Source organism: Canis lupus, chromosome 33 (assembly GCF_003254725.2).
Source record: "Canis lupus dingo isolate Sandy chromosome 33, ASM325472v2, whole genome shotgun sequence".
Classification (NCBI taxonomy): domain Eukaryota; kingdom Metazoa; phylum Chordata; class Mammalia; order Carnivora; family Canidae; genus Canis; species Canis lupus.
The window spans coordinates 7,047,995-7,062,654 of record NC_064275.1 but is presented as its reverse complement, the minus strand read 5'-3'; the positions used below and the strand labels follow the sequence as shown (position 1 = coordinate 7,062,654).

The window sequence follows — 14,660 nt, the reverse complement described above, 5'->3', positions numbered from 1 at the left end:
TTGGTTCTATTTTTGAGCATGGAAGAAAATTAACTTTCTGCTCCTGTGGATGGAGTTAAAAGTAGAGAGTAGAAGGGTGGCATAAACCTGCTAGAAGAGCTTTCATGTGGTGTCATTTCTTGTCCTCTGTCTTAATTCCATGGCCTAAGACCTTAAGCACATTCTTAACACCCTAAATATCACTCCTTTGTGCTCTGGTCACACTCGGAAAGCTACAAATTCTCAGCATTGGATTGGTTAATCTAACCAATTTTGGATTCTTTTGTTCCTACACTCCGCTCAATAAAGACTTCATGGGAAGATAAATTAAGACAACTTTATGAAGCTATCATAAATTCACCATTTTCTCTACCATCAATGCTGGCTGAAAATTTCCTATTCACTTTCTTCAGAATCCCTACAGAGCCACTTTACCTCAAGTGACTTGAAAGAAAAAATATAGGTCAGCAGACTTCTCTCTTCCCTTTGATCTCAACCCCTCTCCAAAAACAAACATAAGCAACTTACCATCAGCTTTAGACATCATTTCTGTCTTCCCTCTATGCACAGACATCTACGTATCCTGTCTCTAGTCTAACACTGGTAATGTCACCTGGGGCTTCTCTCTAACCCTGAATTCCTTTGAAGCCATGTGCCACCAATTATCCCCCTCTCTTATCTTCCACTTTCTTTTTCCAATATGCTCAATATCGTCATTAGAAACAACATCCGCACTACTACAAAAGCTCCTCCAAACTTTCCTTTCCATCTAGGTATCAAGCTCTTGATTGTTCCCTTCACAGCAAAGCTTTCTGAAAGAATTCTCAACAATGTATGTCATTATTTCTCCTTCATCTTCCCCTCAATTCCTCCTCCTCTACTCTCCATCATTTCTCCTCCCTCTTTCACTTCCACCACTCCACAGGGACCACTCTCCCTATGACCCCCTCTTTCTGCCTAATATCCAAATCTTTGCCTTAATTTAATCTTTCCAAGGCATCTGATAACTCTTCTTTCTCCAAAAAAGATACACAAATGACCAATAAGCACATGAAAAGACAATCGACATCATTAGCCATTAGGGAAAGTCAAATCAAAAGCACAATAAGATGCCATTTCACATTCACAGGATGGCTAATATCAAAAAGACACACTACTTTTCACATCCATTAGGATGGCTAGTATCAAAAAAAGGACAAAGATGTGGAGAAATTACAATCCTTATGCACTGCTGGTGAGAACGTAAAATGGTATAGCCACTGTGGAAAGGTCTGTCAGTTATTTAAAAACTTCAGAGAATTATCATGTAATTTAGCAATCCCACTTCTGGGTATATACCCAAAGGAACTAAAAACATGGACTCAAACAGTTATTTGTACATCCATATCCATAGCAGCATTATTCACAATAGCCAAAAATTGGGAACTGCCCAAACATGCATCAATGGATGGGTAAACAAAAGGTGGTGTGTGTGTGTGTGTGTGTGTGTGTGTGTGAGTGTATAATGAAATATTACTCACCCTTAAAAAGGAAGGACATTCTGACATATGGTACAACATGGATGAACTCTGAAGACAAATGCTAAGTGAAGTAAGCCAGTCACAAAATAGTAAAGATTGTATGATTATACTTATATTAGGTACCTAAAATAGCCAAATTCATAGAGATAGAAAATAAAAGTTACCGGGGCTAGAGAGAAGAGAGGTGAATGGGAAGTTATTGTTTATTAATTATAAAGCTTCTGTTTGGGATGATGGAAAATTCTGGAAATGAATAGTGGTGAGTGATGGTTATACATAACTGTGAATGTACTCAATATCACTGAATTGTGCATGTTAAAATGGTAAAATTTAATGTTATATAAATTCTACCTCATAAAAAAGACAAAAAACTTGTACATTAGTGCTTATGATGGTATTATTTATAATAGCCAAAAAGTAAAAGGAATCTAAACGTCCATTCACTGATGAATGAATGAAATGTAGTATGTTCATACAGTGGAATATTACTCAGCAATAAAAAGGAATGAAGTACTGATACAAATAACACGTTGAAAAACCTGAAAACATTATGGTAAGTGAAATAAACCACACGAAGGCCACATTTTGTATGATTCCATTCACAAGAAATGTCCAAAGTAGGCAAATGTAGAGAGACAGAAAGTGCATCAGTGGTCGTCAGGGGTCTGGATGACAAGGAATGAGAGTGACTGCTACTGGGTAGGGGGTTTCTTTGAGGGGTAATGAAAATAGTCTAAAACTTACATCTTGGTGATAACTGCCTGACGCTTAAATATACTAAAACCACTGAACTGTATGTATACTTCAAATGGGTAAATTTTATGGTACCTAAGTTACATGTCAATAAAAATATTACAAAAGAAGTAACTGCATCAGAAAAAGTTTAGAGATGCTTTAATTTAAGGCTTTCAAATGAAGCTACTGTATCAAACCCTCATTTACCATTTCAATGAAGGAGTATGTCACTATGAAGGGATTGAGCCACACCTTGGGTTAAGGGGTAAGAGCTTGCCTTGACTCTTTAATTCCTCAAGTTGATAGCATTACATGTTAACTACCATTGTGGGAAAGGAACAAACTCCTCAACAGCTGACATAGCTCAATAGCAAGGCCACCAAGGAATTGAGGATATTAAGGCTTAGAGGCAACATATTATAGAGAAAGTAATATAAAATTTAAAATCAGAAAATGTGATACCAGATTCTATACACTTAACAGCTGTGTGACCTAGAATACAAACTTACTCTTCATCTATAAAATGGGGATAGTACCAGGTACCAATGAATTTAAAGTATTGGGAAGTATTTATACAGCATACAGATTCTGTTTTACCAGTTTCCCTTCCATTCCTCTTTCCATTCCAACTTAATGCCTACAGCTTGCCTGAATCTGTCTTTTTCAACTTTCTCTTTCTGAATAGTCTCCATAGGCACTGAAGCCTGCACCATTTTCCAAAGGAAAAGTGTCGGACAGTAAGCTGTTCACATTAACCATTTACGGGTACATGTGACACCAATCCTGAGACAAATGAGACAATAATAAAATGTAGAAAAAGCTAAACTTTGAGGACAAAAGAAAACATAAATGTAGGAACACTAAGTCACATTTCATTTAGTTAAGAATAAATATTTAAAGACAAAACTAACACTCAATAAATGGTTTTTAAAAAGCAGAAAGCATTGGGCGCCTGGGTGGCTCCGCGGTTGAATGTCTGCCTTCAGCTCAGGGCATGATCCCAGAGTCCCAGGATCGAATCCCACATCAGGCTCCTTGCGTGGAGACTGCTTCTGCCTCTGCCTATGCCTCTCATGAATTAAAAAAAAATCTTAAAAAAAAGAAAGCATTTATACAAAATAATGAAACAGCCCTAGAATGATGCAATTAGTAATCATTCCCAGCAAATTAGATGGTCTCTATGATTTCTCATAGTCTATTCAACTTCAGAATAACACAATGCCACTTGAGCATAGTGAGAGAAATTTCTAAAACACTTTGGATAGGATGTTCTCTGAAATAGAAAAAAAAATTAATTCACAAAGCCTCTCAGTCTATCAAGTAAACCAAATCAACTTCACCAGTTTTCCAAATTCTTAAAATCTAGTCCTTTTCTATAATTACCCAAAAAACCCCACATGGGATCTAGAATATATGTTAATCACTTAAACTGGGAAGAGTACAGATACCAGGATCCCTGGGTGGATCAGCAGTTTAGCGCCTGCCTTTGGCCCAGGGCGTGGTCCTGGAGTCCCAGGATGGAGTCCCACATCAGGCTCCCTGCATGGAGCCTGCTTCTGCCTCTGCCTGTGTCTCTGCTTCTCTCTTTCTCTGTACCTCCTATGAATAAATAAAATCTTTAAAAAAAAAAAAAAAGTACAGATACCAACCAATTACCAATTCTTTTCCCAATTTTTTAAAAAATTAATTTTGTGCCTTAAAGTGGTCAGGGTCTAAGATATATATTATTGTTTGATAAAAACAAAAATTTAAAAGCTAAGTTTAAAATTTTGTTTCCACTACTAAGGAAAAATAAAAGTCCGAAGTCTGCTATGTAAACATCTTAAACATGGTATTTCTCCAGGATACTACTCAAACTCCTGAATCAGCTAGCAGTATTAAACAGAGCCAAGAGATAAAATGGATTCAGAACTTCTAGCATTCAAAAATATAAAGACAAATATAACAAATATAAAGAATAGCCTGGGATCATTATTCTTTCCTCAAATATTTCCACATATGCTTATTCACAGGTCTTATACATGACCTACTCCCTTTCAAAGTCATCTCTCTCCTTCCTTTTACAGTTTACCTCCCTGAAAACAGTAGTCACCACTCATCTCTACTTACTCTCTCCTCATCCACTCAAACTCTCCATCTTCCTACTAAAACTGCCCAAAAAGTCATTAATCATCTATCTTTAGTCCTTGTTCTCTTTACAAACTCTGCAAAGTTATATTCTCTCCTTAAAACACTCTCCTTAAGTTTCCATAACTTTCCTATACCTCTCTCTAATATTTGCTCTGAATTTTCCTTCCCTGCCAAAAAGTACTTTAAAAAAAAAATTCATGAGAGACACAAGGAGAGGCAGAAACATAGAGGGAGAAGCAGGCTCCCTCTGGGGAGCCTGATATGGGACTCAATCTCAGGACCCCGGGATCAGGACCTGAGCCAAAGGCAGACGCTCAACCACTGAGCTACCTAGGTGCCCCCAAAAGTAGTCTTTTATTCAAACCTTCAATAAATATATATTGAACATCACTACCTGCCAGCCACCGTGTGAGGTACCAAAGATCTAGCAGTGAACAAAAAGTCGTGCTCTCATGTAGCCTATATTCTAGCTGGTAATTCCAAAGTTTATCTCAAGTCCTAATATCTGAAACCCACTCAAAAAAGGTGGGAGGAGGTCCCTTTCATGTGTATATAACCTGTTTAAATTTGCCTGGAATGTACATCACTATGAGCACAAATTAAACCATGACAGGCCAGCTTGCCTATATATAGATAAATATAAATAAATATAAATATAAATATAAATATATAAATATATACATATATATGACATATTACATCCAGGTACAAGCCTCTGATCAATTATTTAAAACTCAAAAATGACCAGCTAACTAGTTGTAAGTACCAGCAGATTGTGTAACAGTGTCAAGTTGCACACGTTAAAATTGCGGTTTCAAGACTTACTTTGTGCCACCTTATTTCTGGTTATTTCTTAATGCCCAGGTCATGAGAACATCAGCAACAAAAGCTTTGTCTGAATTTATTTTGCTACTATTGTTAACAAACTGGTTATAAATTACTACTACACCAATACTCGTTAATTAGTTCCTGAATATTTTGTGTGATATTTGGTAGAAATGAAAATCACACAACTTTGTTACACATTCACTCCTGAAATAGATACGGAATAAGTTCATGACCATAATATGTACTGTGTAACTTATTTTTATTTATTTATATATATTTTTAGGTAAACTCTATATGGGATTTGAACTCACAACCCTGAGATTAAGAGTCCCATGTGCTACTGACTGAGCCAGCCAAGCACCCATGTGTAACTTATTTTTAAATACCAATCTCAAACCATCAAAACTTTTTTTTTTTTCCAAAACTTTTTTTATAAAAAATGTTGTTTTGTTTTTGAGAGAGAACGCGTGCGCATGTTGGTGAGCAGGGTGGCATGGGGGCCTGGGGGGCAGAGGGAAAGGGAGAGAGAGAATCTCAAGCAGGCTCCATGCCCAGTGTGGAGCCTAACATGGGGCTCTATCTCACAACTCTGAGATCATGACCTGAGCCAAAATCAAGAGTCTGATGCTTAACCGACTGAGCCACCCATGTCCCCTCAAACCAGCAAAACTTTCTAACAACAAACAGTATGAGACATATTAAAAAATGACCATGATACCTTACTGTCCATGAAAGCACAATCTGGTAATGGCAAAATTTTCAAGTTATCTGGATTTCTGTCACACTTATTACAGCATTTTAACAAGTTGTATATTTCAATGCCAAGAGAAAAAGATCCCATTCACCAGCTTTAAAAAAAAAAAAAAATTAGTGAAACTCTGTATCAGGATCAGATCCACAAAAGTAGCTTTGGGAGATTCCCTTACCAAATAATACAATCCTCTCCAGAATTTATGCTTAAGCAGGATCTTGCGCCAAGGAAAGAAGGTGTAAATCTAGTCATCCTGTGCTTAACAAGCCTAACTGTACAGTGCTATAGAGTAGTATTTCAGCACTGTACAAAAGGCAAAGGAGACAGAGATCATAGAACACTGATCTGTAAGCTACTAATATTAAGTCACTACAAATGGAACAGTGCTTTGAATCTTTAGACTTGAAAAAAAAACTCTTTAGACTTGGGACGCCTGGGTGGCTCAGTGGTTAAGCGTCTGCCTTCAGCTCAGGGCATGAACCAGGAGTCTCAGGATGGAGTCCCGCGTCGGGCTCCCTGCATGGAGCCTGCTTCTCCTCTGCCTGTGTCTCTGCCTCTCTCTGTGTGTGTCTTTCATGAATAAATAAATAAAATCTTTTTAAAAAAATCTTCAGGCTTATTTTTTTATTGGAAGAAGAAATACTTTTGTTGTTTTTTAATTTATTTTTTATTGGTGTTCAATTTGCCAACATATAGAATAACACTCAGTGCTCATCCCATCAAGTGCCCCCCTCAGTGCCTGTTCAAACTTATTTTTGGTCCATAATCCACATAGATCAAACTATACAGATAATACTAATGAAGTGTACTCCTTAAAAAATAAAAAAAGCAGCTTCTCATAACTTTACTCTATGTGTAATGTTGCAATGCAATTGCCGTAAGATTTTCCTTGCACAATGGAAGAATATCTTCTCTACAAAAAAAAGGAAGTTGACTTTAGACAGTGCTCCAAATCCTTTCCTCTTTCACACTTCCTCAAAATAAAAAGTCTCTAACATACTCTTCTTTTCTCTACATATGAGGTGACTTTCCAGTACTTTTTTTAAAAGATCTACTTATTTATTTTTGAGAGAGAAAGAGAGCATATTCACAGGCATATACAAGCAGGAGAAGGGGCAGAGGGAGAGGGAAACAGACTGCCCACTGAGTGCAGAGCCCGATAGATGTGGGGCTCCATGTCAGGAACCTGAGATCATGACCTGAGATGAAATCCAGAGCCAGGCACTCAACTGACTGAGCCACCGAGGCACCCCAACTTTCCAGCACTTTCAATGCACAAACAAATGCAACAGGTTCCCCACCCCTCGGCCTCACCAAAGCAGTTTATTAACAATACACGTATGTCCTTTGCCCAAGAGAAAGAATGGGATGAAAACAACACAAGTCAATATAAAACAGCATTTACTTGTTTCTATCACAAGTTTCTAATTTATCCAAAATGCAATAAGGAAAGAAATGCTACCAACATTCCTTTCCTTGAAACCATCATTTTAGAAAATAAAGGAACATTACTACAAATGAGGTGACAACAATGCAAGTCTTTCCAAGGATACTTTACCAATGGAGATTGGTTTGGCAAAGAAATACATGATAGATTTTTTACAAAATTGCATTCCAATCATCAATGAGAATTTATTTGATTAAAGAGAATCTCGCTTACTTTCATGTCAGTGGTTAAATCTAAATAGAATCTACAAAATAAAACTCAAGAATTGCCGGTATTTAATTATTCAGCTATATGAGATAAATACATTCTTCTATGGGTCACTTTTATACTTCAAAACAAAGGCTAGAAACTTCTGAAAGGGGAAAGAAACCACAAGAGAGTTACATTAAAACCAGGTTTCTTGGGACATCTGGCTGGCTCAGTTGGTTGAACATCTATCTGCCTTCAGCTAGGCTCCTGATCCCAGGGTCCTGGAATGGAACCCTGTGTCAGGCTTCCTACTCAGTGGAGAAGGTCATCTGCTTCTCCCTCACCCTCTGTTCCTACTCCCCCTTGTGTTCTCTCTCTCAAAAATAAATAAAATCTTTTTAAAAAGCAACAACAAAAAACCAAGTTTCTTGTTTCTCCAATATCCCTGAATAAAAACAACAGAAAAATTACTGAGCTGATAGTTACTAAACTGTATAATTACTTATATTTTCTAATTAAATATCACTACTATGTTCTCACAGACTGTAAATAATTCTATTTTATATATGATATAGGTACATGAAATATAATTATATTAATTATTAATATACTTAACCGAATTATACAAATACATTTATTTATTTTTTTTTACAAATACATTTAAATATAAACATGTAAGTACATATTATCTAAATGTGATATATAAGCATATTGTTTCAAGATCAAAAAACTTATTTTTGGCAAGGATACGAGAATACATTATGAAAACTAAAGAGATATAAAGCTATAGTATATAATGCTCTGTATCACATCTCACCATATCGATCATGAATTGTACCTTCTTGTATATATAAGACAATGTGTTACACAGTTTATGCACATCCTTACAGCTTTAGAGGTGCCGCAGATAACAAATACATATGTTTAACAATGCACATCTTAGAAAATTGTGTCTTTCAAAACACAAGATTGAGTATAGGACTAGTTTATTTTAATTAAAAAAAAAATTAAGTAGGCTCCCCACCCAGCGTGAAGCCCAACAACAGGGCTTGAACTCGCAACCTTATTGTTTGATAAAAAGATCAAAACCTGAGCTGATATCAAGAGTTGGATGCTTAACCAACTGAGCGAGCCATCCAGGTGCCTCAGGACTAGCATATTTTTAAATGGGCTCTCTCTAGGTGTCTGTTATATACGTGAAGTACACAGTATATATGCAATCAACTTTAGAAAAAACATAGGGCTTAAAGAGATATAAATTTAAGTCCCAGATTTTCCGCTAACTGGATTTGTGGTCTGACCATCCTAAGCCTGTCTTCTCATCTCTAACAAGAAAACTACAATAATTCGTAACTTCCCCTTCTCATAGAATTGTTGTAAGCATCAAATGAGATAGTATATATAAGCATACATAAGAGATAAAGCCCTATGCAAACATATAATATTTTCTTATAGTTTGCTAAAATTATTAAATATCACCACGGCAACTAGTTTTATGTAACTGCTTTAAAGCAAGAAAAGCACATATTACACCATTCCCACCCAACTATGAAATGCTATGTCAGCTTTAAGATAAGAAAAAACTCCTTTAACCCTCAAGAAAAAGAAAGGAAACTTGAAACAAAATATTTAGTGATTTTATTACTGACCATTTTCTCAGCTCAGATCAAAGGTCAAAGGTTAGACCCTTAAAAACAAATACACATGAAATTTCAGGAAATAGGGTTTTTTGTTGTTGTTAAATTGGCTCTTAGTGTTCTTGTATTTCAACAAGAGACAATTTGTTCTTGTACTAACATAAGGAACTGATTTTCCATTTATAATTCTCAATATCTAAATAAATCATTTCAAGTACTGTCCCCTTTCAAGCTAAATAATCCTATGCCACTCTGCTAGAGCGTCTAATTTCTAAAACACCAGTATGTCGGTATCTTCAGAAGATATCGTCACCTATCATCCCTAGGGCTAAAAGGATGAAAAAATGGAAGTGCCCAAGCAAGTAAGAACAATGCAACTTCTGGTTTTTAATCGGTCTCAAATTTTTTCTTAAACACCGTACTGCAGCTTGAATATAACCAGTAGTTAGTTAAGGTCTGCTGAATGCTTTGCTAAACTCCGTTTTGCTTTTTGATACATGAGGGAAGCCACTGTTTTTAGTTTATACCAAGCAGAATCCACATTTTAGCATAAGCAGCAGCAATTATTTGCCAAGCATAGTTTATCAATTCTGTTCAGAGGACACCTACTTGTAAGTTGGCTGTGTATTGGAGCACACTTAACATGATGCTCCAGAGTTACCTGACTTGCCTCTAAGATAGGGAATGCACCTGTACTCTCTATAGTAAGCACAAATAAACGAAAATAAATTAATTGTATACGTTTTTGGGGCATGCAAAAGCCAATTACTTACATTCACAGGAGCAAAATCCTAGAAGTGAGTTATTATTTAGGAATTACCTTTAAAAACTGTAAAATGTGAATTATAGGAAAAACATTCATGTAAATCACATAAACAAAATAAGTCTTAATTTCTAATCGTTGTCTGCATTCTACCTACAGTTTACAAAATCAAACAGGTGTCACTTAAAAAACCCCCAATTCAAGACAGTAAGGTTTATTTTCTCTTCATTTTCTGTAAAGTAATATCTAGTATGCCCAGAACCACAAGTTGTCAATATTCCTCTTAAACGAGTTCCATTCTCTTTCATATTAAATATATTTCTTTATTGAATATATCATGTCTGGAATTGCAATCATCCACTCCTTAAATACCTCCTCATATTTCAATGCTTATGAAATGGGAAGCACGGAGAACACTATTTACAAAGTGCACAGAACTTTCAAAAAGACTCTTTTATCTCCAAAACAATTCTATTCACATTTCAGATGAATAAAAGTTTCTTTATAAACTGCTTTTATAATTTTAAGAAAAGTTTACCAATAATTTAAGAAGAGTTTAGTAATAAAACCATGACTTTAAAGTGAATATTGTACAAAAATTTTAAACTAAACAGAATACCAACAGTTTTTGCAAAATTAATATCTATATAAAAACATTTTTAAATCATGGCTTTAGATTTTTAGGCATTATGTCAGGAAGAAAGCCTCAGAAAATGAGAAACTCTGGTTCAAATCTAAGGCTAACTTAACTGCTTCAAAACTGAGAAGAGGAATTATCAAACTTTGAACTGTAAAAATTTAACATCTTTGATTTTTACAAACCCGCAGTTTGTTTAAATTTAAATAATTTCAAACTTGCTGGCACCTAGCTGGCTCAGTCAGTAGAGTATGAGACTCTTGATTTTGGGGTCATGAGCTCAAGACTCACATTGGGCACAGGGGTTTACTTAACAGAAAAAAAAATGTTTAATAATAATTTCAAACTTGCTATAAACATTTTTAAAGAATTTCTCCACACCCTCTGAAGTTTCAGAAAGTTAGAGAGCTGAGTATTTTCTGATATCCTTGGTTTTCCATAAAAAAGTGAGCATTTTACAACCAATTACATGGTTCACAAAAAGAATGAAGTTAGAAAATATATATGAAATGACAGCTTGGTATGCTATTGCACATGGTTTTACAAAAGTCATTGAGTCAATAAACATTCACTGAGCCACCTGCTATCAGCCACTGCCCTTGAGAAGTCCACTATGTACACAACGATGATAAATCATGCAATCAGATAAATTGCAATATAATGCATTGGGTGAGAAAACATAACAGATAATATATAGAGAGAAATTCTTCCAGCCAAATCATTCTGAGACATACATCATCTAGAAACTTGCTAAAGAGTATAGTCCAGGAACCAGCAAAATAGCCATCACCTAGAAGCTAGTCAGTCAGAAATACAGAATCTCAGGTCCCAAGCAAATCTACTGAATCTGCATTTTAACAAGATCCCCAGGTAATCCTAATGCACATTTAAATTTTGAGAAGCACTGGCCTAGAACATAACTGAAAATAGGTAAGTGTCATCTTATACTTTTAAAAATCTTTGGAACCCATACTGAGCCTTTTTACAAATATATACTTAATTTTAACATAGTCAGCTACCTAGTTTCACAGATTATGAACTGGGAAATACCACTAACAACAAAGAGAGAAAACAGAAAAAAAAAAAACACTAACAGAACGCAATCTCAAAAGAGATGGTTATACAGGGCCATTTAACATAGTAACAATCTTCCCTTTTTGCCTAGACAGGTCACTGTATTACAGAAGTATAACAGTAACTGATCTTCTTAACTGTGCCTACTCTAACTAGACCACAAATTCCTTGAGGACAGGGACCTAGTTTTATTCTTACACACTTATATCTACAAACTGAATGACCCTAAGTCACTGAGGTAAGTTCAGGTTAGGCAAAGAGATATATAACACATTTCAGAAAAATTTCCATCTGACAAAGGTACAATAAAAACGTGAAGTGGGACGCCTGGGTAGCTCAGCAGTAAGTATCCAACTCCTGGTTTCTGCTCAGATCATGATCTCAGGGTCATAAGACAGAGCACCGCGAGGAGCCTAAAGATTCTCTCTCTCTCTCTGCCCCTCCGCCACCTCCCTGCCACACATGCTCTCTTTCTCTCTCAAGAACAAACCCTCCCCCTTCCATAACAACCTCTTCACCAGTCTAAGAACAGAGGCTTTACCAAATCTATGGCTCCAAATCCAAATGTCTTCTCTGACTGTATTCAAACTCGCTCTGAGGGTACACCCGAGTGGAGTACGCAGAGAAAAAGATTACATACATGGGAATGGAAGCAGAGCAGAAACCACAGAACCCCTCCGGGTTCCTCCATTCATAAAAATAAAAACGACAAAAATTGAAAGCCACAAAAAACATACAGCAACCGTAGAAGAGAACACATGCTACTGCTAACAACTATTAATTCCATGTTCTTTGCCTGTGAATCACTGGTATTCACAATCCTCCTAAGAGCTTCTCGAAGATACTCTAGAAACATTTCTCCTCATGGCCTCCAATAAGCTGATCAGAGTCAGTTTATGATACAATTCACCCTTCCAAGACAGCACATTTACGAAGTTCTAGTCATTACTCCCCAAACAATCATTAGTTTTCTTGCCTGTGTCCATGGTCCGGCTATTACTCCATTCAGAGCCCTTTCCCACCAGTTAATGCACTATCCAGTATGTTAGCCACCAGCCGTGTGTGGCTACTTAACATTTGAAATGTGGCTAGATCCAGTTGAGATGTAAGGTAAAGGTAAAATAAAATATATGTTGAATTTTGAAGTGTTACAAAAAGAGACGTAAAACTGTCTAATTGGTTTCTTTTAACAATATGTTGAAGTAATATTTTGGATATAAATAATTTCAACTGGTTTTGTTTTGGTTTTTAATGTGGCTACTAGAAAATGTCAAATTACAGGGGCACCTGACTGGCTCAGTCAACGGAACATGTAACTTTTGATCTCAGGGCTTTGAGTTCAATCAAGCCCAGGTTGGGTGCAGAGGTTACTTAAATTTTTTTTACATCTTTAAAAAAAAAAAAAGGAAATGTTTAAATTACATATGTGGCTTACATTCCACTTCCACTGGACAGCACTAGTCTAAATCCTGTGGACTCTTCAAGGCCTAATTCAAACATCTTTGCTTCCTTGACGCTTTCTCCAATAACTGCAAGTGGAAGTCGCTTCTGTCCCCCCTGAAACCCCATAGCGCTTTCACTCACATTCCCAAAGAGCTGGATCAATTTAACTTGCTCCCGAGTGTAACTGTCACAGCTCCAATATAAGCAAATTGAGAAAAGAAACTACATCCAGGTCACCGGTGCGTCTTCCTGCCGAATCCTGGAGTGCACATGCACGCACCTAGGCGGTACTGGACGTCTGCGGATTCGGGGCTGGGTTTCTCAGTTACTATCTTATCTGAACCTTTCGATGATCCCGTTTCTTTCTCAAGGATTAAAGTCCACGTCTAAAATGTCCCGTACGATTCTCAGGCCAACAGCTTAATACACGAGCTGTATACATGTCATAGGATGAAAAAGCAAACCTGAAACTATCTAACACATACAGTCAATGTACTTCAATATAAAAATCCAAAAAGCCTCTAAAGGCTCTATCTTTTTTTTATGATACTGTCCCTAAAAACGTCTTGTAAAGATCAACTATTTCAAAAGTAGGAAGGGGCCTTTCCCGAAGACTAGCGACACTGGATAAAGCCGACCAAAAACATGACGGGAGGGGCCCCCCGGTTGCCCCGAGGCGGCCGGGTAGGCGCAAAGGCTGGGCAGCGGCGAGCGCGGCTCCCGCGAAGCCCCGGGGCCGCCCCGGTCGGGCTCTGGGGAAAGCGGCAGGAAGAAAAACGACTTGTGGGGCCCGAATCGTCAGAACCGTTGAAACGCAAAACAAATAAAAACTAGAATAAGAACCATCTCAAGTCTGTGGGCAGGATCCTCCCCGGCGCGTCGCTCCCCCGCAGGCAAGGGTCGCGGGGTCACGCCAAGGGCCGGGTCCTCAGATGCGAGCCCCGCGCCTCGGACGTGCGTCCCCGAAACTTCCTCCCGAGCCAACCTACTGGAACTCCCGGGACCACGGGTCTCGGCTGAGCCCTGCCCTGAAGCCAGCCTCTCCAGCGCGTCCGGGGCCCCGGGACCCTCACGGGAGCCCCGCGGTGAGGCCCAGGCGCTGGGCGACCCGCTCTCCCGCGGAGGCCCGCCTCAGCCCGTACCGAGAGGGCCCGGCCCGGAGAGGGGGCGGGGCAGGCCAGTGGACGCGGTCCAGGCGGGTCCCCGCGCTCCACGCCGGCGCCCGCCGGTGCCTGCGGGACCGGCGGGAGCGGGGGAAGGAAGAACCGAGGGGCAGCCGGAGTCAGCCCCGGGCTTTCACTCACCAGCCCTCACCGCTCGACGTTGGCCGGGGCTGGACCTCTTCTCCTTCCGCCATTGCTGTTGACGTCCACGTCACTTTGCCGAAAAGTGGACCCGGCGCCGGGACCGACTCCTGAGACTCAATGTCGTAAAAGATCCTCGGAAGTCTGGGAACGAGCTCCGGGAGAGGAAAGGAGAAAGGGAGGAGGCGGCAAGGGACGGGCGGAACGCAACGTCACGACGTCC

The 14,660-nt window shown here is 38.4% G+C and overlaps 1 protein-coding gene across 2 annotated transcripts in view; it reads right to left on the bottom strand.

Annotated features, from left to right (window-relative positions):
* TBC1D23 (TBC1 domain family member 23) overlaps nt 1-14,653 on the bottom strand; it is a 56,791-nt gene extending 42,138 nt beyond the window's left edge. The window contains exon 1 of one of the 2 annotated variants that reach the window (XM_025416585.3): nt 14,438-14,653. In XM_025416585.3, coding sequence (XP_025272370.1) covers nt 14,438-14,490 — 53 coding nt within the window. In that variant the 5' untranslated portion in view covers nt 14,491-14,653. Of the gene's footprint in view, nt 1-13,274; nt 13,298-14,437 lie in introns of those variants that run through there. The other variant, XM_025416604.3, reaches the window with a different exon arrangement.
* Between the last annotated feature and the right edge of the window lie 7 nt (nt 14,654-14,660).